The 25543-nt window shown below is 47.5% G+C and overlaps 2 protein-coding genes across 9 annotated transcripts in view; both read left to right on the plus strand.

Annotated features, from left to right (window-relative positions):
• ADA (adenosine deaminase) overlaps positions 1 to 15824 on the plus strand; it is a 75635-nt gene extending 59811 nt beyond the window's left edge. The window contains exons 12-13 of the transcript XR_010592264.1: positions 15307 to 15378; positions 15773 to 15824. The gene's annotated coding sequence lies outside the window, so the exon portion shown is untranslated. The remainder of the gene's footprint in view (positions 1 to 15306; positions 15379 to 15772) is intronic.
• Positions 1 to 25543, plus strand: part of LOC101942120 (adenosine deaminase-like) — a 67696-nt gene that overhangs the window by 13878 nt on the left and 28275 nt on the right. For 2 of the 8 annotated variants that reach the window (XM_065565919.1, XM_065565916.1), the window contains 9 exons: positions 515 to 637; positions 1924 to 2067; positions 3674 to 3789; positions 11071 to 11195; positions 15307 to 15378; positions 15773 to 15874; positions 17433 to 17500; positions 18153 to 18282; positions 19462 to 24463. In XM_065565919.1, coding sequence (XP_065421991.1) covers positions 515 to 637; positions 1924 to 2067; positions 3674 to 3789; positions 11071 to 11195; positions 15307 to 15378; positions 15773 to 15874; positions 17433 to 17500; positions 18153 to 18282; positions 19462 to 19566 — 985 coding nt within the window. In that variant the 3' untranslated portion in view covers positions 19567 to 24463. The remainder of the gene's footprint in view (positions 1 to 514; positions 638 to 1923; positions 2068 to 3673; positions 3790 to 11070; positions 11196 to 15306; positions 15379 to 15772; positions 15875 to 17432; positions 17501 to 18152; positions 18283 to 19461; positions 24464 to 25543) is intronic. The other 6 variants (XM_065565918.1, XM_065565917.1, XM_065565923.1 and 3 more) reach the window with 3 other exon arrangements.

Consider the following 25543-nt stretch of genomic DNA (forward strand, 5'->3'; position numbering starts at 1 on the left):
CTCATCCACCTTTTATGGTGCATACGTTGACTTCCACACAGTCTAGTGCATCTAAGTCTTATATCTTTATATGTGTAGATGATCCCAAATTACCCTGCATCCAGCCCACTGTAGTTAAGTGTACCATAGACAGAGCTAGGCCTTCAGGAAGGATTTGAATGAGGATAGGATAAGGGCCTGTTCATGGGCTCAGGAAGGCAGTGTTCAATGTAGGGCATGGCATGGAGATGTCTGTCATTTAAATTGGACAAACGATGTGTTATCATAGTGGAAAGGGCAACATGGAAAGAGTAATACTTAACTAATTCTGGGTCCGTTGTTGCTGCATTTTTGCTAGAGATCAGTCTCCTCTCTTATCCAGGGCTCCTGAGGCATATATGTGAGGCATTTTTTAAAAGACTGAGCTATCTTTTGCCCGTGCTGTAGACTCAAAGCAGGTTCAGCAGTATGGATTATGTTTCTAAATAAAGGTGTAACCCAAATCCTTGTCAGTGAAATGTGTATTGATTTCTAGGAAAAGAGGAATTCCGCTCCCTGGTGACACTGTTGAAGACCTCTTGCAGCACATCAGTTACACAGAGCCACTCACTCTAACCCAGTTTCTAGAAAAGTTTGCTCTCTACATGCCTGCCATTGCGTAAGTAACTTATTTCCTGGTAACCACTGCAAGTTTCTCATCGGTCTCAGGCACCTGCAAGCTAGAATTGCCAATTTGGGCCATGAATAGTCCTGAGAATGCTTGCGCAGGAGACTGTAAGCCAGAGGTGGGCAAACTCTGGACGGCGGGCCACACCCTGGCCCGGGAGGCTAGCCCCCGGCTCCTCCCCTGTTGTTCCCCCTCCCCTGCCGCCAGCACAATGCTCTGGGTAGCGGGGCTGTGAGCTCTTGCCAGGCCGTGGCTCTGCAGCTGCGCTGTGTGACCCGGTTCTCTGTGCTGCGCAGGGGCTTGGCTGGCTGCAGCCAAGTGGCATGGCTGCCTGTCCTGGTGCTCTGGGTGGCGCAGCTGTAGCGCCGCCAGCCACCGGTGCTCCAGGCAGTGTGGTAAAGGGGCAGGGAGCAGGGGGCGTTGGATAGAGGGCAGGGGAGTTCGGGGTGGTGGTCAGGGGGCGGGGGTGTGGATAGGGGTCAGGGCTGTCAGAGGGCGGGGAATGGGGGTATTGAATGGGGCCAGGGGTCCCGGGGGGCAGTCAGGAAGGAGAGAGGGGATTGGATGTGGTGGCAGGGGATAGTAAGGGGCAGGGGTTCTGTGGGCAGTCAGGGAGAAGGAGTGGTTGGATGGGGCAGGGGTTCCAAGGGGGGCAGTCAGGGGTGCGGGGTCCGGGGGTGGTCAGGGGACAGGGAGGGGTTGGATGGGATAGGAGTCCCAGGGGCGCCGTTAGGGGACGAGAGGCAGGGGGGGATCGGATGGGGGCGGGGGCCGGGCTACGCCTGGTTGTTTGGGGAGGCACAGCCTCCCCTAACCGGCCCTCCATACAATTTCGGAAACCTGATGTGTCCCTCAGGCCAAAAAGTTTGCCCGCCCCTGCTCTAAGCTACAAAATGTGTTCATTTCCCTTTACTGTGATAATGATGATTGATAACATCATGGTATTTTATTTGCTTATCAGAAAAAAAATCACTGATTCCTAGGAATTGAGGGAGTAGGCTTTTGCCCAGCTGGTTTAGAGATGATGCAGTCAGTCCTGGCACCATGCAGGGAGAGAAGCTAAATGACTCACTAGATAGGTCGCTTCCAAGCCAAAGGACTCTTGCATTCTAGTTTCTCTAAGTGCGTGATGAGTTTTCATGTGCTGGTGAGACTGGGGTGCCTCTTGGGAAGCATTCAGACCCTCAGCAGGTCCACTCCTCCAGATCTTTTTGATCAGCAGCGCATAGGTTCCTGAGAACTCATAAATCAGACTAATCCTGTTCTTTTCTTTACAGGGGGGACCGTGATGCTGTGAGAAGAATAGCCTATGAGTTTGTAGAAATGAAAGGAAAAGAAGGTGTCATCTATGTTGAGGTCAGGTACAGCCCTCACCTCCTAGCCAACTGCAAAGTTCAGCCTGTTCCATGGGGCCAAAAAGAGTGAGTGAATCCATAAAGTGTAAGTCTGTTCCAACACAGAACGCTGAGATCTGCACAAAAGCCACTGACCAGCAATTGGAGAACTTAGTTTTGCTCTCAGGACCGGAGGGAGACAGCACATCTTTTATTTCTATCTGGAATGCAGTATTAGTCATGTATACACGTTTTTTCCCCCCTTAAAAATGTTCTTCCTCTGGTAACTTGCCCCAAGGGCATTGTCTTGTCCATGTGGGAAACAGCTGTTAGATTTTTGGCTTAAGCTGCTCCTCTTTCAAGAAGTCACCAGAGTTCAGATACACATCCCCACCCCAACCCCCCATCCAAAATGTAACATTTTCTACCAGCAAAGTTAGTGGGCTGAGCCTTTGGGAGCAGCCCTTGTAGCTCTGTCTATCTTTCTATGTCATCTGTGGTCTTTAGAACAGTGTGTCGCCAATTAAACCAGCACCGAGCTTTGCAAGGAGACCTCTGGGATTTCTCAGAAAACGTGCTGTGAGGCTTCTGCTGCTTTTTGTGTCACTCCGCTCACTGCTGCCAGGATAGTGCAAAACTCTGCATCTTAAGCAGGGTCGGCTCTGGCTTTTTTGCCGCCCAAGGCAAAAAAGCCTCCCCCCGCCCCCAGTGCGGCAGGGGAGGGCGCCGAGCCTGGCTGCGGGCCGCTCTCCCCGGCGGCCAGAGCTCCGGGGGGAGGGCGGCGAGCCGACCAGCGCTCCGCTCTCCCCGGCGGCCAGAGCACCGGGGGGAGGGCGGAGAGCCCGCCGCGGCTCCGCTGGCGGCCGGAGCCCCGGGAGGAGGGTGGAGAGCCCGGCCGGGGCTCCGCTCTCCCCGGCGTCCAAAGCGCCCGGAGGAGGGCGCAGAGCCCGGCCGGGGCTGCGCTCTCCCCAGCGGCCAGAGCGCCGTGCCGCCCCCCTCCAGGTGCCGCCCCAAGCACAAGCTTGGTGGGCTGGTGCCTGGAGCCAGCCCTGATCTTAAGACTTTTTGGCCCAAAAAAAGAGAAAAGAAAAAAGTTCCTCCTTTGAGTAAACTCATTCATTTACTTAAAGAAATACGGTCATCTATCACGGGGTTTGTGAAAGTGTCTCTCTGGCCAACATGCATCCAACGCAGCTCAGCAGTGCCGCCTCCCTTGTCCTCCAAACAGATGTGGTCACTGAGGACCTCAGTTACAAAGGAGTCTAGTGCTGCACATAGGCGCAAAGGGAGATTCACAGATGAGCCTAAGGGAGTCAGAGGCCTAACCTGCTTAGACACGTTTGTAAATGCTACTAGGTGCCTAAATACCTTTGTAAATCTGGCCCTGAAACTACAGTTCCTGGCAGACCATGCTCCCTCTTGCTCTGAGGGGGCTGGTCCAGTGTTCAACATGGGGGTGGCTGCAGTATACTCCTTTTTTGATATAAATGTGGCCCTTAGCTTTCTAGCATTTTGCCAGTGTGGTCACATTGGTTGGGCAGTGTTTGGATTCTCCTGAATTTAACAGCCCACAGCAATAATACAACCAGCTCAGTGATGTTACCGTTCAGGAAGTAGTTTCTCTTCCTCTGGGATTGCTGGGGTGCCGAACCTCACGAGCTTGCTAGCTAACTTCGAAGTTTTCTTCCCGCAGGGGCGACCTCACTCCGGATGAAGTGGTTCACCTCGTTAATCAGGGATTACAGGATGGAGAAAGGGATTTCAACATCAAAGCCAGGTCTATTCTATGCTGCATGCGCCATATGCCAAGTAATGTATTACAGTTCACCTGCTGCTCTGCTCCCTCCTTTCCTGACCCTTTGGGGTGTGTGAAATGCCTTGAATTGAGATCCTTTGGGGAAATATTAGGGAAGCATCCGTTGCTCAGTTCTGGGTTGAATGTTGTCTCAGTGCTGTGGGAAGGTGATGGCTATTTCCCATGTAGGTGCTGGTGGAAGAGAGAGGCTGAGGGAGGAGAAGCCACTCTTCATACCCCCTAAGTGATTTCCAGCTCTTTTATCTCCGGGAGGGGGTAAATCTGACATCACCCCAGTCTCAAGATTGAAGGATGCCCGCTCAGTTTTTCCTATTTCTGCAAAAAGCAATTTCTAACCAGCTTAGAGTTGTGCTCAGGTTAGTCAAAGCCACTTTATGGGGTAGGGTACATGCTCTGGCGTATCAGATGGATAGCAGCATCTCTTAGAGCAGCACAGACTGCTTTCTGGCATTTCTGACATGTCACTTTATAAATACACACAATCTATGTCAGGTGTTTGAAGCCAAGAAAGCAATGTATTCTAGCTCTATGGCCCCACTCCTCCCATCGGGAAGCTTTGAATGTCACCTACATCAGAGGGGCAGGCACAATAAGATGCACTCTTTTGTTGGTGTGTTGTTGAGAGGGCCCCTCAGGAGGGAAGCAGTGTCTACGGTGGGCCCCATGTGCAGGTGGTGGCAGTGTGGATTTTGAGAAATGTTCCATGGGGGCCTTTCAGGCTTACTGCATGGCTGCCTCGGGCTCTGTTCTCTCCTGGTGTTTAGTGCCCCTTAGGAAAAGATACAAGGTGTAAAAGGGAGAAACATTGGGCCTGCCTTGCAGAGATGAATTTGTGGATGCAAAACGGAGGTTAAGCGGAGTGGGTGTCATTCATTTCCGTTTCCTGCAGCTAGCTTTAAAATAAAAACCAAGAGCTGGGTAGAGTGACGCAGGCAGGGCCGGCTCCAGGCACCAGCCTGGCAAGCAGGTGCTTGGGGCGGCCGCTCTGGAGATGGGCGGCACGGCCAGCTATTCGGCAGCAATTTGGCAGATGGTCCCTCACTCCCGCTTGGAGCGAAGGACCTCCCGCCGAATTGCCGCCGCAGACCGCGATCGCGACTTTTTTTTTGGCTGGTTGGGGCGGCCAAAACCCTGGAGCCGGCCCTGGACGCAGGACAGCTCCAGCTGGAGTTAGAGGAGATGTGGCCTGGTTAAGGGATTGCTTGTTACACCTGGGATTCAGGGCAGACAGGTTGCTTGTGAAGAGACTATTAGTTATATGTTGAAATACCACATATATAATATGCCTTCTTCTGATTCTGGTATTAAACAAACCAAACCCTTGAAATACACTGCTTCAGTCCATGCTGGAACCTCATTCAGTATTATCCCCTTCCATGAGAGAGATGGGGAAACTTGAGCTCCTCGTTGAGAATGAAACAAATTTCTGGACTCCTTTGGGAGGTGGCGTTGGAAATGTGTATCCTATAGTGCTGTTCCCAGCATCCCAAAGCATAGTGTAAACGGATAGAACAAAAATGAGCAGCAGTTAAAAGCAGTAACAAAGGCACTTTCCAGTACTTCGGGTAAAGTTGCAGAGTTGGAAACATTCCATGGCCAAGGAGAACAATTATATAATGACCGCACTTCCATTGTCTGGTTATGATGAGGGCTAACTAAATAACCTGTTGTTTCCATACTCTGTTCAGGACCAGGTCCAAAAAACAGGTGAAATATACTAAGCCACGTTCACTTAAGGCCAAAATTTTAGATGTATGTAGGTGTCTGAAAATGCAGACAGGCGCCTAGTGGGATTTTGAAAGGTGCCTAAACATTTTTGAAAATCCCACTAGGTGCCTATCTGCATTTTAAGGTATCTAAATATCTTTTAAAATCTGTCCTTAAACTTATTGACTTCTATAAATAAAACACTTATCCACAGCTGATACAGTTATCTAAAACGGGTTATGTGGTAAGTCAGCCAATTTTCTATATTATCTTGACCTACTGCATTCTAGAAATACACCTCTACCCTAATATAACGCGGCCCAATATAACATGAATTCGGATATAACGCGGTAAAACAGTGCTCCGGGGGGTGGGGCGGGGCAGGGCTGTGAACTCCGGTGGATCAAAGCAAGTTCGATATAACACGGTTTCACCTATAACGCAGTAAGGTTTTTTGGCTCCCGAGGACCGTGTTATATCGGGGTAGAGGTGTAGCACAATCAGGAAGACTAGGAAACAATTTTACAGTAACGTAACCTTTCATAAACAAAGGCTTGTACTGACATTTTGAAATCCTTGCTGAACAATTGCCTCGGGATACTTAGTAGATGGGTTGTGGAAAGGTGTACTAGTAATGTCTGGCAGGCCTATATCTAAAAAGGTGGGAAATGATCCTATATTTCTTAAAATTTCCCAGAATCAAATTGAAAGATCCAAGGGTCATGCATAGTGGCAGTAAATAAATGCATAAATGACGGCCTAAATATCTAACTGATCACTTGTGTGCACACTTGTTGCACTTGCACAGCTGTGGTAATTGCACTTACAGATTGGACAGATGAGTAAGTGTGTAATTTGAATGTACACATAATTTGGAAAATGAGGGCCTGATGGGCAGTTTTGTTAGTTTCCAAACATGTTCCACAGACTCTAGTTTGGGACTATCCATCGACTTGACTCAGGGAAGAATTTTCACTGGCATTGTTCTGAGAACACTGTACTAAGTCATGCAGAGCCTGCCTGTTTAAAATAGATGCAACTTAGTGTAATGAGACGTTCCCCCTACATTTGCAGTGAGTTGAGAGGAAGATGGAAATGTCAGTCTGAGAACTGACGCATATTAAACTTGTGTTTGAAATAATGGCTCCAAACTATGCAAGTCTTAAAAGTAATCAAACAACTAGACTGAATCCTAGGCAGCTGAGCTGCATTCTAAGTATCACTGACTTGTAAGTACTTATGATCTTCAAATAAAACATGCCCAATAGGTCCCCTGTTAATTGTTAACTCTACGTCTTATCTCTGCTTCTTGGCCTTTTTGCTAAGGTAGAGTGCAGTGTCAATTCCACAGTGGCTATACCCTCTTTCAGGAACTAGAGTGGGCCTTAGTCAGGAATGGCTGTGAACTAGGGGGTCTTGTTGATTTCTATCTGCTGAGAAAATAGCAGTAATTAGAATTTAGTACTTATCTGTTCCAAGCACTTGGCAAACATTAAAGACCAATATTCCTTGGTTACATGTGGACCGACTCCCCTCCCCAAAGGTGCCTGGCATTCCGTCACTCCCACTGATTTGGATGGGAGCTGTGGGTGCTCAGCGCCAGGCCAGTAGCCCGTACTGCTTGGGAAATGCAGCCCATCCTCACTGCACATCTTAAACCAAATGAAGTCACTAAATAGTTCCCAAGGCTTTTCTCCCTTACGGCAAAATACTGAGAGCCTGGAAGAATATAGCTGTTCCATCTGCACTACAGAGAGTCCATGATGGCATGCTAATACCCCCTGCCAGGCCTCCCATGAGCTGGTGTCGCTTAGCCCTGTACGACCATGGGAGTTGTGAAACCTGCCTGTGGGTATATGGTGGATCTAAGACCCTACAGAGAGTGGTGCCGCTTGTGTGCTTAGCTAAGATACATGTGGTCTGAATTAAATATTTGGCTTTAAGAGCAGAAACCATTCTTGATTTCCCTTCCTCTGTTAGGCCAGGGCAGAGTGAGATCAATCCGTTTTGTCAACAAGAGATTAGATATTGGGTTGTTATCCCTCTTCTTTGTTTCCTCTTGATTCCTGTTCCCAGAAAAGCCCCTTCTGCTTTCAGCTCTGTACAAAGCATCGCTTTGCGAAGTGAAGCATTCTGTGGGTACTATGATGTCACTTTCTGGCTGGTTCCAGAGTTTCTCTGATCATCTCTTGCCTGTTCCAGTTCTCCAGCTCACTGACTCTGAATTATTGGAGAAGCTGAAGGTCCTTTCTTCCTTGCTGTGAGCTCAGGGGACCAGTTCAACTCAGATTGCTATCTTTAAATATATTAGAGGGATTAATACAAGGGAGGGAGATGAATTATTCCAGCTTAGTACTAACGTGGATACGAGAACAAATGGATATAAACTGGCCGTGGGGAAGTTCAGGCTTGAAATTAGACGAAGGTTTCTGACCGTTAGAGGGGTGAAATATTGGAACGGCCTTCCGAGGGAAACGGTGGGGGCGAGGGACTTGTCTGGCTTTAAGATTAAGTTAGATAAGTTTATGGAGGGAATGGTTTAATGGTAAAACATAGTTGTCAAGGAAAACCAAGCAATGGTAGGTAAATAGCATAATGGCTAAAAGGGGTCAGGATGGAGACTCTTGCCTATATGCTCGGGGTCTTACTGATCGCCATATTTGGGGTCGGGAAGGAATTTTCCTCCAGGGCAGATTGGCTGAGCCTCTGGAGGTTTTTCGCCTTCCTCCGCAGCATGGGGCAGGGATCTCTAGCAGGAGGGTCTCTGCCGATTGAGGTCACTAATAACAGGATTGGGGACTTCAGCAGCAGAGTCCAGGGAAGGGGCGGGGATGGTTTTATGGCCTGCAGTGTGCAGGGGGTCAGACCAGATGATCATAATGGTCCCTTCTGACCTTAAAGTCTATGAATCTATGAATCTATGAGTCTCAAGCTTCAAGGGTGAATGAGGATTTGGGCTGGGGGCTGCTTTGTTTCCAGCACAAACAGCATCTGTCTTTATTTTCAGGAGGAAGAGAACTTTCCCTTTCTAATCTCCCAGCCTGTGCTAGAGCTGATGGAACTGCAAAGTGGATTTTCCTGAAGGGTAGTGCAACGTTGTGTATTTAACACCCACAATCTGCAGTGGCAATTGCACTTGCAAAACAGCTGCCTGTTGGAAGGATGCTGCTGGCTATGAGCTGTTTGTCCAAAATGGTCAGCCCAAGGGCTGAATTGGCAGCTTTGAGTCCAAAAAATCTAGAATGGAAACCGATCCAGACTAGCGGCTGGTGTTTCTGTAGTGAGTGGTCACTTCCATAAGTTCCTCTGTCTATCATCATAGACATCATGCTCAGCATGGTAGTGTGTAGACTCTTCTCTGAGCAGTTAAAACGTGAATTGTTGATACTTGGGCAAATGCAGTCATTCTCTATTCTTCCCTCCTGTAACTGTGATCAGCTTGTATCTTCCATATAGTTACACAAGAGCCTTTCAGGTGCCATTCCAGGCTGTGTTTTTAAAGGGGCAATGAATGTGCACCCACAAGGTTTGCCAGCTCATCTGTTTGCCCACATGCAAACTCTATAGTGTCTATGCCACAGAGCCCTTGTCCCTGAAAACCAGGCTGTACTGCAGGTGCATTGTTAGAGGTCTTCAGAAAGTGTGTCCCCTGCTGTCTTAACTCTGAAGGCCCTTCAGAAAGACTAAATGAGGTGACAGACACATCTAGAAAAGCCTCATGTTTCCTAGTCAGTTACTGCTTCTACTTCCCTCTTTTTAGAATAGCTTTTCCCAACTTCTGTCCTCCTGCCGCTGCCACCGTCCGTGTTTCTGACCTGTGTTGAATTTAATCTTGCAGCCTACCACACCTTTGTGTCTGCCCTCCCCATTTTGTATTTTAGTTTAATATATTTTTAGAAGTTTTCTCTGATTTCTCCCTTCCCCCAAGAAAAATTAAACAAACCCAAAGCGCATTGAGTAAGGGTTTTAAGAGGAAAGTGCTGTACTCCGTCATGGTGTTGGCAGCATTACCAAATTAAATCTCCCAATTAGCCAGACGCCTGGAGCTCCTGAATTCTTCACCTCTGGACTTTTCACCTTTTCCTTCATTATCTCATAAGAGATAGTGGCATTTTCTTCTGTCTCTAAAGCAGAACCACTTGTTTCCGTCCATTGGCATCATTGAAACTTGCTTATCTTCACAGCAGGCTATCCATGGGCTTACACTTTCACTCAGGGAATCTGGGTGGTTGTGTAGTCCTCAGAAAGTGGTTTATATGAGTCTTTTTTTTAATTGCTTCCTATAAATTTAGACTTGGAGAGGAATATTTACAAAGGGGTAAACAGGGATCTCATCTGGCACCTCCAGATGCATTGCTGTGGAAGAAAAGGCCTTCCTCACCCCCCTCCATAGTCAAATGTGGCCTTGGGAATAGAATCCTGTCCCTTGATGCTCTTTTTCTTATGCTGCCCCTTTGTATGGAAAATATCATTTTCTCTACATATGTTAAAAGACAGAATGCCCCTGCTGCTCTGAGCAATGATTGCCCTGTGCCCAGCTAAATGCTGTCTTGTTTTTATATAGGTCTTGGTCTTCCTAGCTGCATGTAGGAGGGATGGTTTAGTCAGGTTAATTTTTTTATTTTTATGTTCATGTTGTTGCCAGGTTAAAGCCCTCAGTGAGTTGAAAACTAGCATGCAATGTATGGATCGTTCTTCTAAGGGTTTGTAAATGGTGCCTAGAGCTTGGGATGGGTGTTTGTTTGCATCGTTAGTACATACCTCATTACATAAATAACTAGCACACCCAACTGGGGATCGGGAGAGCTGGGTTCTAATGCTGGCTTATGTCCTGACCTGCTCTGTGACCTTGGGCAAATCACTTTGCTCCTCTGTGCTTCAGTCTTCTCATCGATAAAACAGGGATAATACTTTTACCCTCTTTTAGACTTAGCGCTATGGGATCTGTGGATGAAAAGAGTGCAATAGCAGCTAGCTCTTAGGATTATTATGTTTCTGCCATTGCACTTAATGCCCAGAGCGTAACCCTTCAATTTTAAACAGGACCTCTCTGCCCACCCCATCCCCGCCCCTTTTGTCTGACCTGTAATAATGAGAAAGCAGGGGCTTGCAGCTGGGAGCCCCAGTAGATTGCATTACGCTGTGACTTTGCACTTTAGAATGTATGTGCCTGACTCATGGAGTTTTGCTCTCGTCAAGACCTGTAATGATACTCCCCCTTGGAAGGCCTAATAACCAGGGCTAAAACCTGTCATGCCTACCAACTTTACAGGCAGTGAGCTCACTTGTTGGTGGGGCTCTTCCTCTCTGGCTCTGGTCTGTAAATCTGGCTCTAGGATTGTGTTGCTTTTTATAGGGCTTCAAACTTGGGGGAAATCCTGGAAATGAACTTAATTTTTCTAGTCATAAGAACGGCCATACTGGGTCGGACCAATGGTCCATCCGGCCCCAAATCCTGTCTTCCGATTCTGTCCAATGCCAGGTGAACAACCACATTGGTTTGGACAAGAGCTCAGGGGTGACCCTGGGGGAATGTTTTTCCTGAATCCTGCTGCTCTTCTTTCCAGGCTGGTCGTTGGAGGTGGTGGAGCTGTGTAAGAAATACCAGAACAATACGGTGGTAGCCATAGACCTGGCTGGGGATGAGTTGTTGGTGGCTGAGACCTTCCCAGAGCATAGGAAGGCTTATGAGGTTTGTTCAATGAGCTTCTCGAAAAATCTTGTATCAATTTCTTTCTGGCAAGTAGTTCAAACCAAAAATGTTCTGTAGAACTTAAAAATCATGTCTTAAAATTACTAGAAGTGTTTTATTGGCATAGGAGAAATATTGCTTTTAATTTGGTTTTTAAATTAATGATAGAGCATATACATGATTTAAGTATAAAGAGATGTATTTATTTAAATGTGTTCCAGATGCATTTACAATTTTGATTCTGCAGCACTGGGCTGGTGCACAGAACCACAAAGTGAAGTGGATGGTAAAATGATCCTGCATTCAGATCCGCCTGGGTGCTCCAGTGACTGCATTGGGCTGCCTGCTTACGTTGCTTTGCAGGCTCAGAACTCAATACCAAAGATGAAATTGGCTAGTGCATCTTCACTGTCTCCAGCTGAGTAAAACACAGAAACTAAATCAATCAGACAGAATTCCAATGGGCGCGGGAGACTGCGGGAACTATGGGATAGCTATGGGATAGCTACCCAGAGTGCAATGCTGCAGAAATCGACGCTAGCCCCGGTACTTGGACGCACACAGCCGAATTAATGTGCTTAGTGTGGCCGCATACATTTCGACTTTATACAATCTGTTTCCCAAATTCGAATTATATAAATTCGGATTAATCCCGTAGTGTAGACATACCCTAAGAGTGTAAACATATGTTCAAAGTTTTTTCCATTGTAATAAACTAAGATGATGGTATTAGAAGAGATTTTGTTTCCTTTTAACTAGACCGTGTTACTTTACCGTAGCTTAAAAAGGAAGCCCCATGCAAATATCTCCCATCTGTATATAAGGATTTTAGGACTCTAGTGGTAATTGTATTTTAAGAAGTTACATGATTGGCATAGGTCAGTGGGAGCTGAGGGTGCTCAGGAACACAGCCTGAAAGGACACTGGATTTAAAAATAGTGCTTGGTGTCAGGTGATTGGTTGAGATAAAATCAGGGATATCTCAGGGGTATACTGTTGTAATTAATATTCCAACTGCCATCTGTGGTTGTCATGGGAATCATTACAAATGTCCTAACGTGAAGGCAAAAACTTGAGGGGGAGAGTTTGGAAGAAATATACTTCGTTTTGCATGACCTTGAGCATGTGTACTTTCACAATCGGTGTCTCCTTGCATAAATGCCCAGTGCCATTTTTTAAATCCGTGCGGTTTCTCACTTGCTATCATCTTTCAATTACGCACTTATTGATAAGATATTACTTATGTAGCAGTTTCTTATCCTTTCTAACATGCTGAAGTTCCTTGTCATGAGCACTAATCAAGCAGTGTACCTTCATCTTGTGCAATTGTTTTACCTGCTTTATACAAGACTAATCAATGAGTTGCTTATCATGCTACATCCAGGTATTTTAAAGGCTGATAAAACAAGATGGAAAATACGTTTATCAATTAATATCTAGCTTGCTATGCGTGGGGTCTCAAAGTCCAAATTTCTCAACCCAAAGGATTTGAATTGTTCTTGTCTGAAAGTCAGCGTCTCATTCAGACTCAGAGAAACACGAAAGGAACAAAAGTTCCAATTTGTCAGGCTTTCTCAGCCAGCATGAAAGTAGAATGCTCCCTTTCTAAATTGCCCTCACACTGGAGCTTCACACACCAACAGTAGCATGGATAATATGACTTATGAAATGAGAGGCTTATGATGAAGGGATCAGATGTCTGCGCTTGGACCGGCATTCCCAGTTTTCAGTTGTGTTGACATTTAAACTCTGGCTGGCAGGAGTCAATGACTGTCACTACAATTGGAGATAGTAGGGGGAGTTCTGTTTATGAATTGCCTGCAGTAGGTTGTGGGGAGATAATGGGGAGAAACCATGTAAAGATCTTGAAGCTGTGACTTTAGATAATTAGCTGGTGCTAATCTCCTAGGTAAGTGATGTTATAAACCAAAGAAGCCTGCAGAGAGAAATGAACAGTCTCCTTGGTTAGGAAGTTCTGGGTTATTTAGAGCCAGAGGAGGCTGTGTGGAGGGGATGTCTTTACAGCAATCGGGGGCGGTGTGATTGCAGTTCATGTAGACATACCTGAGCTAAGCTTTAATCCAGCTATTTCAGATCGTGGAGCAGTGAAGGTGTGAGAGCACGTGCTTCGGTGTGGACTGTAGAGACCTGCCTGTAACCCTGTGTCATTGTTGGGCAGCTACCCCACTCTGTGCGCTGCTGCAGCTTCACTGCTCTGGAACCTGAGCTAGCTAGATTAAATCTAGCTCCCGTATGTCTTCCCGAGCTCCAGTCGCACCTGTGATTGCAGTGTAGACATACCCTGAGTGGAGGTGGGGGAGATATTCCTGGCTTCCCTCCTCCCCAGCGCACCCCCACCACACCCACAGAAATCTCTGCCCATCTCGCTGTTTTCTAATCCACGTAGTGCACCAAAGGGGGATACATAAATGAACAATAAAAGCGAGCAGACACATTGGATCTTAATGAAAGAGCAAGTAACTGGAACTGATGGAATGGAAGGTACCTTGTGGGGTTGGAGGTAGAATCTTGGAAAGCAGCAGTTGTCTCTGTGCAATACGCTACCCCTTATCCCCCGACCGTGGCACTCTTTGATCACAGACGTTAGAGGAGATAAACATAGTTGTTTTCTCTGAAAGATCCTCCTGCGAGCTGTAGATCAGGTTAATTTGCTTCATGCACGTGACCTTGGTAAGGGAGCTGGCAAAATGATGGGAATTGGGCAGGCAGGGAGATTCACTCTGGGGTCATTGCCCTGAGAGCTGGCCTGTGCATTTAACACACGTTGGAAACAAAATAGTGTTTAAAACAAAATGTTGTTTATCTTTAAGACATCTGGCTTCAGAGCCACCTCCTGCAGTCCTGGCACAGTCAAAGCTCCCACAGACTTCAGCAGGAGTTTTGCCTGAGCACAGAATTTTTGTCTTAAATTGCTGACTCAGGGTTCTCTGAAACACATTGCTCAGAGCCCTGCCATGCTTCATTGAAGTCAATGGCAAAACTCTCATTGACTCTTACTTAATCAAACATGGGGATCAGTAGGAGGAACATTGCGCTCTGATAGTTCAGAGCCCAGTCCAAAGCCTGCTGGAGTCATTCCATAGATATGGGGTTTGGATCAATCTGTTCATCCTCAGAACTCCGCAAATTAGCAGTTTCTGACACGAGTGAAAGGCCAGTGTGAAGGGAAGGGAGGGTAAGCTTAGCCCTGACTGGTCAGCCTTCGGGGTAACTGTCTGAGTCCCTGTTCTGTGCAGGACATACGACAAGTGTGTGTTAAAACAAAGCTATCACTGTAGACACAGGGAGTCTCGATTTAATTTCAAAATTTAGATGCAACTAGGCTTTTCTTATTAACATACCAAGCGGAGCCGTGTCTTACCCAGTAGTTCAGAGCGGAGCCTGGATATGCAGTGGCTGTAAACCAATAGAAAATTCACAAAGCACATGAAAAATCCAGTCATAAAAAACAGCTACAGCAACCTGTGTGTGTATGTGTGAGTGAGACTGATGAAAGGTGCCAAGCTAAGAGCTTCCGAGACAGCAGGCCCTCCTCTCTAGAACAGATACAGCACAGGCCACAGCAGTGGGAGCTTCCCCCCTTCCTCGTCACCTCAGCCAGCGTGCCTCAAGGGGAGGAGAGGACAGGTTGGTCTCCAAGGCTCAGTTAGTCCTTGGGACATTTGTAGTTGTGGGGGTGTTTGTGTGATGTGGACACCAGGGACTGGACTGAGACTCACCAAACTCGTTGCATGTGGACTATGAATAACTGCCAGCTGGTGACTGCTTTCATTGCCTAGTGCAGGCTGGGCTTCCCAGACACTCCCCTACCCAGCTCCTACACTGTCTGAGATTGGTAATTGATTTTCTTCTCGTTTTGATTGTGTTGCTCCACAGTCGTTACTCCTGGGGTTGGAGCGCTTGGCTGCTCTAGAGCTCTCAGCCTAATGATCTGTTGGAAGCATTCGCTCTGTCTTGAAGGCAGAGAGTAGTCGGTGGTGGGGCTGCTGTCCTGATAATTTGTTCACATCTCTCCCCCCCGCCCCTGCCTCTGTGCCTCCCTAAACTCACAGCAGCATTTTCACTCTTTGCTTCATGTGGGCTTTTCCAGGAAGCTGAAAGATGTGGCATTCATCGCACTTGCCATGCTGGGGAGGTTGGGTCACCCTCTGTCATCAAGGAGGTAAGAAACCCCAGGGCAGGGCAGTGGAATAAGTTACAGCAGAGTTGCGGAATACTCTGTATTGTAATGCAGGGAACAAAGGTAGCTAGGGCCAAATCCTAGCCCAGCACTCAGTAGCCCCTGGGAGCCAAATCCCCCCATTGCTCTAAGGGAGCAGAGTCTGTGCATCATACAAAGAGGGAGCCGTATATGGAGCCTCATATACTTGTATAGCGCTCGGAAGGATCAGGCCCTCCTAGGAGCTGGGCCCCCATGTCATGCAGGCAGTGGATTGGAGTCCTGGTATGGGGCTTGGAGGGCTCAGGAGCTCCTGTGGGCCGGCCTGATCCTCTGGGGAGCAGGAGTTGGGCCCTTGCACAGAGCTGAGACTTTACATGTTTTATATTCTCTACAGGCAATCAATGTTCTGAAGACAGAACGGATCGGCCATGGCTACCATGTCCTGGAAGACCCAGCCCTTTATAGGGAGCTGTTGAGTAGGAAGATGCATTTTGAGGTAATGACTAATTCTGCAGGGGTGGCAGTTGTGTAACATTTGCCTTGTTCTGACTGAGAGTGAGAGATCTGCCCCCGTTTGGGTTGCATGACAAGTCAGCACTTTGGATAATGAGCATGGACATAAATGCCTTTACTATAGGGGTGAAATTGCTGCCACCTGTAGTCCAAGTGCTGACAGCATTTGGAGTGAAATCGGCCCACCACACCACAGTTTGTATTTAGCTGAGGCTCTTGATGGAAACCAGACATACAAGGCTCTAGCATTTGGCTGAATGGGCTGGTGAGGGGATACAAGTTTGGATCCCTCTCTGTGCTGAGTGCCAGAGGTCACGTCATGCTCAGCCCTGGGGAAAGGGAGCCATGTTTATCTAGACCATCTTCAGCTGATGCTTGGAGCCAGAGCCCAGGCCTCAGTTTAAAGGGCCTGGGGCTCTGGGCTATATTTGTCAAAATAACACTATATAATCATGCCAGTTTCAATTATTTTAGTAATTTATTTCAAAATACCTGTCAGCACCTATGTCTGTAACAATACAGACAACACAGAAATTCCCCGCGGAGTAGAGAATTAAAGAAACCCCTACGACAAATTCTGCATTGCGCAGTGGTGCAGAATTCCCCCAGGAGTATTTAGTGTAAACTAACCCATAGACCCATCCTGAGCAGATGGCTGTGGCAGAGGTGAAAGTAAGCCGGTCCGGTACGGTGTACCAGCAAGAGCCAGTACGCCGTGCCGGACCGCACCGGCTTCCGCGGTGGGGATTTAAAGGGCTCTGGGCTCCCCGCAGAGCCCTTTAAATCCCGCCCGCAGCTCCAGCAGCCGGGCTGGGGCCGGGATTTAAAGGGCTTGGAGCTCCCGCAGCTGTGGGGAGCCCAGAGCCCTTTAAATCCCACCCGCAGCTCCGGCGGCTGGGCTGGGGGCGGGATTTAAAGGGCTCGGAGCTCCACAGCGGCCGGAGCCCCGGGCCCTTTAATTTGCCCCTGAGCCCCGGGGTCTCCCAGCCACCTCTGCAGCTGGGAGCCTGGGGTTGATTTAAAGGCCCTGGGGCTCCCAGCCACAGCCGGTGCCCCAGGGCCTTTAAATCTTGAGAGGCCCCGCCTCTTCCGGATGAGCCACGCCCCCCTCAGGACTCCGGCAGTACCGATAAGTCCTGTAAGTTACTTTCACCCCTGGGCTGTGGTCACTTTCCTAGCCAAGGTTTAATTTACACATGGCAATATCATAGGTCACTGCTCCCTCCAATGGGGGTTGTTCTACCAGAATGGCTGGGGTGGGGTGGGGTGGGAATGACAAGTGGCTTCTGTACATGGGCAGAAACACGTAGCAAAAAAAACCCCAAAAAGCGTTCAAAAATGTTTATATCCAGCTAGCATGGGAGTAAATGCTCATTGCAGAGGCTGGGATTTGACGATCATCATTATTGTTTGCACCGAGCTGTAAATCTACATGGTGCTTTTCAGGCCCAGCCCCTGCCTGGAGAACACCAAAACTTGTCTCTCTGTGCAGCATTATTATAGAAGAGACTAACTCTGCCTTTTCCCCCCTACACATATAGACATGTCTTTTGTGCAGTGTCCTCACCGGAGCATGTGATCCAGACTTTAGGAAACACCCAGTAATTCAGTAAGACGTTTAAATATATTATTTTCAAGTAATTAACTCAGACTTCACTTATGTATAGCAGCCTTATTACTTCACATGAGATAGGGTGACCAGACAGCAAATGTGAAAAATCGGGACGGGGGTGGGGGATAATAGGAGCCTATACAAGAAAAAGACTCAAAAATCGGGACTGTCCCTATAAAATCGGGACATCTGGTCACCCTACATGAGAAGCAAGTTCTAATCATTTGTCAGAGTATTGTGCATCAGCTAAGGGACCAGTTCAGAGGAGCTGTAACAAATATGCTGATAGATTTTTATCTTTAAGGAGAGCCTTCTGCCCGCCTCAGGCCCCTGTTCTGAGCTGACAAGGGGCTAAGCCCTGGATTGCAGTGCATTGCTATCTGGCTCTGGAGTGGATAGTGGGGCTGGGCACTTTGAACATCTGTCCAACAAATGGTTTGTTGTTGTATTTAAAAAGTAGGAGGGTGAATAGCAACGTGAAGTTTTGGAATGCAAACTATAACTTTGATAGGAATTTGTTTATCTAGCTGGATACAAAGAAACCAAACTGGATGGAAAACTGTGGGGGGGTTTTCAGTGTATTTTACACTTGGAAAAACACAAACTATGTGAACTCTAATATTTGTCCCTCTTTAAATTGTTTTCCCAGGTTTATGAATGATAAAGCCAATTACTCCCTGAACTCTGATGGCCCGCTCATTTTGAACTCTACAATTGAGACTGATTACAAAATAGCTAAGCAGTTCCTGGACTTCACTGAAGAGGAGTTCAAGAGAGTGGTAAGTTGTCGTGGGATGTTCTGTGCAAAGCTGCGTGTTGGAGCCTAACGTGATCCATCATTTCTGAGATAAATCTAATTTTTAAACATGAAACCGGAAGAGAGTTCAGTGGAGTTAAAACTGTGGGGAGGAAAAGCTGAATTATGTGGGGCACAACAGCGGTTTTCAACAGGAGCGTGCAATTAGCCCAGTGTAACTGATATGCAAATCAATTGGCTACAAAGTGGCCATTTCCTTTTGCCATTACTTACAGGGTCACATGGTGTCCATCATTGTATTTTTGCATGCAGATGGGCATATGCAGTGTCCTGAAAATCTAATAATTCTGTTTTTCATCTGCCTTGTACCTAAACTAAAGGGACCGAAAAAGAGTCTGATAGAATTTCACTTGTTTGTGGATAACCTCTGATGCTTTCCTGTTTCCCCGTTAGAGGTGCACTGGGTTGAAAGGAGATGTGTACTGTCCAGGCATTCATGCATCCTGCCATATCTTGGAAACCAGCTGATTTCCTTTGTGTATGTGTTGGAGCTGAATTTGCAGAATGCAGCTTTGCAGGAGAAAGCACTGGGCCTGTATCATGGACCTCATTTAAGGAGCAAGAGTCTGTCTTCCTGGAGAATAGACTTATGCTTTAGTCCTTCCTTCCAGCTGTAGAAAGCTCTGATCTTTATACTGTTAAAACCATGGGCACTTTTGCTACGGGCTCCTGCAGAAGATGAGCTGTTCCTTTCTGTTTAATGAAAGGAAGCTTATAAATGAAGGAGAGAGACATTTCTGTAAATTGTTAAGGGAAGCCGGTAGCGAACTTTGTTACAACAGCAGCATATCAGGCAGGGCCTGATCCAAAGCGCATTGAAGTCAATGAGAGTCTTTCCCTTGACTTTGATAGGCTTTGGATCAGGCCCCTGAACTGCAATTCCTGGAACCCGATAAAGGAATTTAAGACACGTTGTTTATATCTTGCTTTTTTTAAGCCCCGTTACAAACACTGGGGAGGAGCAGGTTCCTTGGAAAACTGAGGCTGCTGCAAAGAGCTCAAGAGTAGCAGTGCTAACAAAAGTGCTCATTTGACTTACACCAACTCACTCACTAGCTCACACTCACTGATGCACAAAGATTTGTGCACTCACACGTGTGGGTATTCCCCAGCTATAGCTGTATTTTTCTTTTCCTCCCAGAACATCAATGCAGCTCAGTCCAGCTTCCTGCCTGAGAAAGAAAAGAAGGAGCTTCTCAGTAAGCTGTATGAAGCCTACGGGATGGTCCCGAACAACCCATCCTAATCCTGCTTCTACCAGCCGGCAAGGTGCATTCACCTCTCCCCATGTGTGCTCCACTCCTCTTTGTTTTAGTGGGAGCCTAGGAGGAGGAGATGCCATGGCACCAGCGCATAATACTGGTATTATGCTGAGCTTTACAGTCCGAGGTATACACACTATAAAGCAGTATTTCCATGGTTCCTACCATATATACCTACCTACAACACCCACGTACTAAATAGATAGATAGCTGATTTCCTAGATTTCTGACTCTCAAATGTACAGGTGGAGTTTTCTGGTCTGATTCCATTGTGGCTTATGCCAGGTGTCAATAAGAGCCAAATAAGGCCCTGTTTCTTTGTGGTGGTAACAACATTTTGATGTGACTTTTTGGTGCTCTAGTTCCCTTGCTGATCTACCTTAGTCCCTCTCTGCACTACAAAAGTAATCATGTTGAGCAGCAGCTGTGGTCAAACCATGGTAGAAGACAGGTTCCCCCTCCCCCCACCCCCACCTTGCTTGTGTGCGTCGAACTGGGTGAAATTATTTCAGCAAATAGTTTATTTGCTGAAAAATGCAGCTTTAGTCTACTGATCAGACCTGACTGGACCAGGACCCAAGCTGAGCACAGCTGACCCGAGAGTGTCAAGTCTTTTTCGGAACGGACCTCCTGAACCAGTCCCCATCTGCATCATCGCCGCCACCACCTTGTCCTTAGGGCTCAGCCTGGTAGGAGTTGGCCACTCCCGACTCCTCCTCTCTGGTCACCTCCTGCCAATGGTGATGCCTGCATGTCCTCCTGCCAGCTGCCCCCACCTCGCTGCGCTGAGTGTGCTGCGAAGTGGGAGGTATTGCAACTTGTCAGCACGCCCAACCCAGAGGATCAGGTTTTTTCAGATCTGACCCTGACAGACCTACTCTTCTTCCTCATGAGGAAGAAAGAATTGAACGTGGGTGTCACACATTGCAGGAGACGGCCCTACTCATTGGGCTATGGGATATTCTGGTGTGGGGCTTTCTCCCTCTCCCCTGTGAAAGCTGTTCTACTGTATGTAAATAATTAAATAGTCATTAGAGCTGGGACTTCAACTTGGGTCTCCCACATGCTAGGTGAGTGCCCTAACCACCAGGCTATCAAGTCATTTTCACTTTCTTCCTAGCCCAGTGACTCTTCATTGTCATTCAAAGTGGCAGTTCATAGTCATTCATGGAGATATTGAAAGTAAGTGAGAATGACTCTATATCCTGATGGGTAGGGCACTTTGCTGCAGTGCAGGGACACCTATTCAAATCCCTTTTCCACATCTGACAGAGGGGAACTGAGCTCAGGTCTCCCACCACTGGCCTAAAGGTTAGAAGTGAGGTGGTCATCCTCCCCCGAACCTCCACCCTGCATTTCATGATTTCTTCTTTGCTTTTGACAAATGCCCCAAATTGAAAAAGGTCATGGTGGAATGAAACCTTTTGCTTCAACTTGACTTTTCAACTTTTTGAGTCACCAATTTTTTTTTTTAAATACTTGTTTTCAATTCAACCCAAAATGAATTTTTTTTTAATTGTCTCAGAATGGCCAGTGAACCGAAAAATCCATTATTCACCCAGTTGTAGTGTGCATGTTATAATCATACGAGAGAACCCTCTTCTGACACTGGTAGATACCTAAATAAATAGTTTATTCACCATTTATTCTTGTTTGTATGGATAGAAAAGACAGTGTTAGAACACAGTTTGGCCATAACGGTATGTAAACAAGGTTTATTTTGTATTGTAAATGGGGACTAAGAACAAGATGGAAAATGCAGCAGTGGTTGCACTTAGGCTTTTTGGTTGCAGAAATACAGTAACTTTTTTTTTTTTAATTTAGCAGTTATTTTGTACTTTTTTTTTATTACCAAAAAAAAATCTATGTCGCAAGACCTTAAATCTCCAAAATGTCACTGCAGATGAGAGCATATAGCTTGGCTTCAGGACACTGGAGGGTATGTTTGGGGAGTCCAGAGGCCTCCAGAGGTTTACTGCATGTACATATAAAGTTAGTGCACATGTTTACAATTTCAGGACAAAATTCTCCTCTCAGATTCTCCACTCCAGCATTCTGCACTTCACATGTGAGTCAGACTCCCAGAGGCTGAATTTTGCTCTCACTCTGTTCTATTTTTTATTAGATTCTTAAAAATGTGGTTAACTACTATGTTCATTCTTTTTGACATAAGGTAACCTTCAGGCACTATTAGTAGAACTAAGTGAATAAACTAATGAGCATACTGTATATAGTTAAATGTCCCAGCTGCCACAAGTGTTTCAGAAGGTACTTACCGGTAGCAGAATTCTTGCTGGAAGTCCTGTCTTTAGTATGTTTGAGAATTTACAAAGAAAATATTAACATCATTCCAAAGCCATTTTGGTGCATTATGACACTGTTCTCCTTTTTATGCAAAGAAATAATTGCATGTTTGGTTGACTGTAGGTTTCAGATACTTTTACCTCCGAAGAGTTTGTAAACAGGGCTGAGGAAACTCGGGTGGCAGGGAGTGGGGAGAGCTCCAGTATCACAAGTGGCTGCAAAGACCTGGACCCCAAAGCTACCAACACCAAAAAGTTGCCTTTGATAAAGGGCTACGTTCACCATTCTCCTAGACATTGGAAGACGGCTGGGATTTACTGCTCTGATTTCAGACATCAGCAAGCCAGTGATGGGCTGCTATATTGATTTTTATAAATTAATACAAAATGCTCTTCTCTTAAATACATCGTGCGTATATACACAAATATATAAATGAATTATTTTTTTAAAGCCAATGATAAATTATCAGTGTTAAGAATGATTCTAACATTGCCACCCACAATCTTTTTTTATTTGGAAATCTCTCTTCAGAAATAGCTTGTGAGAAACAGCTGTTTGCATTCTGGAAACTCTAAGTGAAATGTTGTTCTGGTTTAATAAAATAAAAGACGGTTACTCACCATTGTAACTGTTGTTCTTCGAGATGTGTTGCTCATATCCATTCCAATCAGGTGTGCGCGCGCCGCGTGCACGATCGTCGGAGAATTTTCTACCCTAGCAACACCCGGCGGGTCGGCTGTGGAGCCCCCTAGAGTGGCGCCTTCATGGCGCTGGATATATACCCCAGCCGACCCGGCGCCCCCTCAGTTCCTTCTTGCCGGCTACTCCGACAGTGGGGAAGGGGGGCGGGTTTGGAATGGATATGAGCAACACATCTCGAAGAACAACAGTTACAATGGTGAGTAACCGTCTTTTCTTCTTCGAGTGCTTGCTCATATCGATTCCAATCAGGTGACTCCCAAGCCTTACCTGGGTGGAGGGGTCGGAGTGAGACATTGCTGTGTGCAAAACTGCTGATCCGAATGCAGCATCGTCCCTGGACTGCTGTACCAGTGTGTAGTGAGCTGCAAATGTGTGGACTGATGACCAAACTTCAGCTCTACAAATGTCCTGGATCGGAACTTGAGCCAGGAAGGCAGTCGAGGAAGCTTGGGCCCTCGTGGAGTGAGCAGTGAGGTGCGGTGTTGAGACACCTGCCAGGTCATAGCAAGTCCGCATGCAAGACGTGATCCAGGAGGATAGGCGTTGTGAGGAGACCAGTAAGCCTTTCATCCGGTCGGCCACTGCAACGAAGAGTTGCGTCGTCTTTCTAAAGTGCTTGTGCGGTCAATATAGAAAGCCAGGGCCCTGCGTACGTCCAAAGAATGCAAACGCTGGTCTTGGCGAGTAGCATGTGGTTTAGGATGGAAGACTGGGAGAAATATATCCTGATTCATGTGAAACGGAGAGACCACCTTAGGAAGAAAGGCAGGATGTGGACGAAGCTGCACTTTATCCTTATGGAAAACCATGTAAGGGGGCTCGGATGTAAGCGCCCTGATTTCAGAAACGCGCCTTGCTGAGGTGATGGCTACGAGGAAGGCTGTCTTCCAGGATAGGTACAGAAGTGAACAGGTGGCTAGTGGCTCGAATGGAGGCCCTGTGAGCTTAGAGAGAACCAGGTTGAGATCCCGCGTTGGAACGGGCTGACGTTGTTGTGGGTACATCCGGTCTAAGCCCTTGAGGAATCTAACGACCATCGGGTTAGAGAATACCGAGGACGCGAGTTCCCCTGGGTGAAAGGCCGATATAGCGGCCAGGTGAACTCTAATTGAAGATATCGCCAAACCCTGCTGTTTTAGGGAGAGGAGATATTCTAATATGAGAGGAATAGGTGCCTGTAATGGGGACATGGCTCGTTGTTCGCACCAACAGGAGAACCGCTTCCACTTGGCCAAGTACGTGGTCCGTGTTGAAGGCTTCCTACTGCTCAGCAGAATCTGTTGGACAGAGTGCGAGCATTGCCGCTCTGCCTGGGTGAACCATGGAGCAGCCATGCCGTGAGGTGGAGTGATTGTAGGTCGGGGTGACGTAGTCGGCCGTGGTCCTGAGAGATGAGATCTGGACACAACGGAAGCGGGATCGGTGTCTGAACCGAGAGCTCCAACAGTGTGGTGTACCAGTGTTGCCTCGGCCACGCTGGAGCGACTAGAATTACTCGAGCCTGGTCTCTGCGTAGTTTGAGCAGCACCTTGTGGACCAGTGGAAATGGAGGGAAGGCGTAAAACAGGTGGTCTTTCCAAGGAAGGAGAAACGCGTCCGATAGAGAGCCCGGAGCTCGCCCTTGTAGGGAGCAGAACACGTGGCACTTCCTGTTGGCTCGAGATGCAAACAGGTCTACCTGGGGAAATCCCCACCTCTGGAAAACAGAATAGATGATGTCCGGACGAATAGACCACTCGTGGGTCTGAAAGGACCTGCTGAGTCGGTCCGCTAAAGTGTTCTGGACTCCAGGGAGGAATGATGCCGTGAGATGGATTGAGTGGGCGATGCAGAAGTCCCACAGGCGAATGGCCTCTTGGCATAGAATCGACGAACGTGCTCCTCCTTGCTTGTTGATGTAAAACATGGCCGTGGTGTTGTCGATGAGAACTAACACACAGCGGCCACGTAGGAGATTGAGAAATGCCTGGCACGCCAGGCGCACCACCATCAGTTCCCGAACATTGATATGCAGGGCTAGCTGGGGTGCAGTCCACAGGCCCTGGATATGGTGTTCGTTGAGATGGGCACCCCAACCCAGAGATGAAGCGTCTGACCAGGTGCAGAGAGGGTTGTGGGGCGTGAAACGGCATCCCCTCGCAAACCACACTGTGATCTAGCCACCAGGTGAGGGAGGTCAAGACCGAGTTCGGAACCGTGATCACCATGTTCAGGCTGTCCCGATATGGGCGGTATACCGATGACACCCAGGTCTGGAGTGGGCGAAGCCGAAGTCTGGCATGCCTGGTTACGTACGTGCAAGAAGCCATGTGACCCAGCAGGGTGAGGCATGACCTCACCGTGGTAATTGGGAAGGCCCTGAGTCCTCGAATGAGGCTTGTGATGGTATGAAAACGATTGTCTGGTAGAATAGCTTGTGCACGTCCGGAGTCTAGGACTGCCCCAATAAATTCTATCCTCTGGGTAGGCTCTAGAGTGGATTTCTCTTCGTTGAGTAGAATGCCCAACTCGTGGAATGTGTGTACTATTATGTGGACATGAGCTCGAACTTGCTCTCTGGTGCGACCGCGTACCAGCCAGTCGTCTAAATACGGGAACACCTGTATCCCTTGCTGACGAAGGTATGCCACCACGACGGCCATACATTTTGTGAACACTCTTGGGGCCGAGGATAGGCCGAAGGGAAGGACTGCAAATTAGTAATTCACCTTGTTTACCACAAATCGCAGGAAGCGCCTGTGAGGCGGGTAGATTGCTATATGGAAGTATGCGTCCTTCATGTCGAGGGCGGCGAACCAGTCTCCAGGATCCAGGGAAGGGATAATGGTCCCCAATGAGACCATGCGGAACTTCAACTTTACTACGAATTTGTTGAGTCCGCGTAAGTCTAAGATGGGTCGCAGACCCCCTTTGGACTTGGGGATCAGGAAGTAGCGGGAATAAAATCCCCTGCCC

This window comes from Chrysemys picta, chromosome 13, assembly GCF_011386835.1.
Source record: "Chrysemys picta bellii isolate R12L10 chromosome 13, ASM1138683v2, whole genome shotgun sequence".
Classification (NCBI taxonomy): domain Eukaryota; kingdom Metazoa; phylum Chordata; order Testudines; family Emydidae; genus Chrysemys; species Chrysemys picta.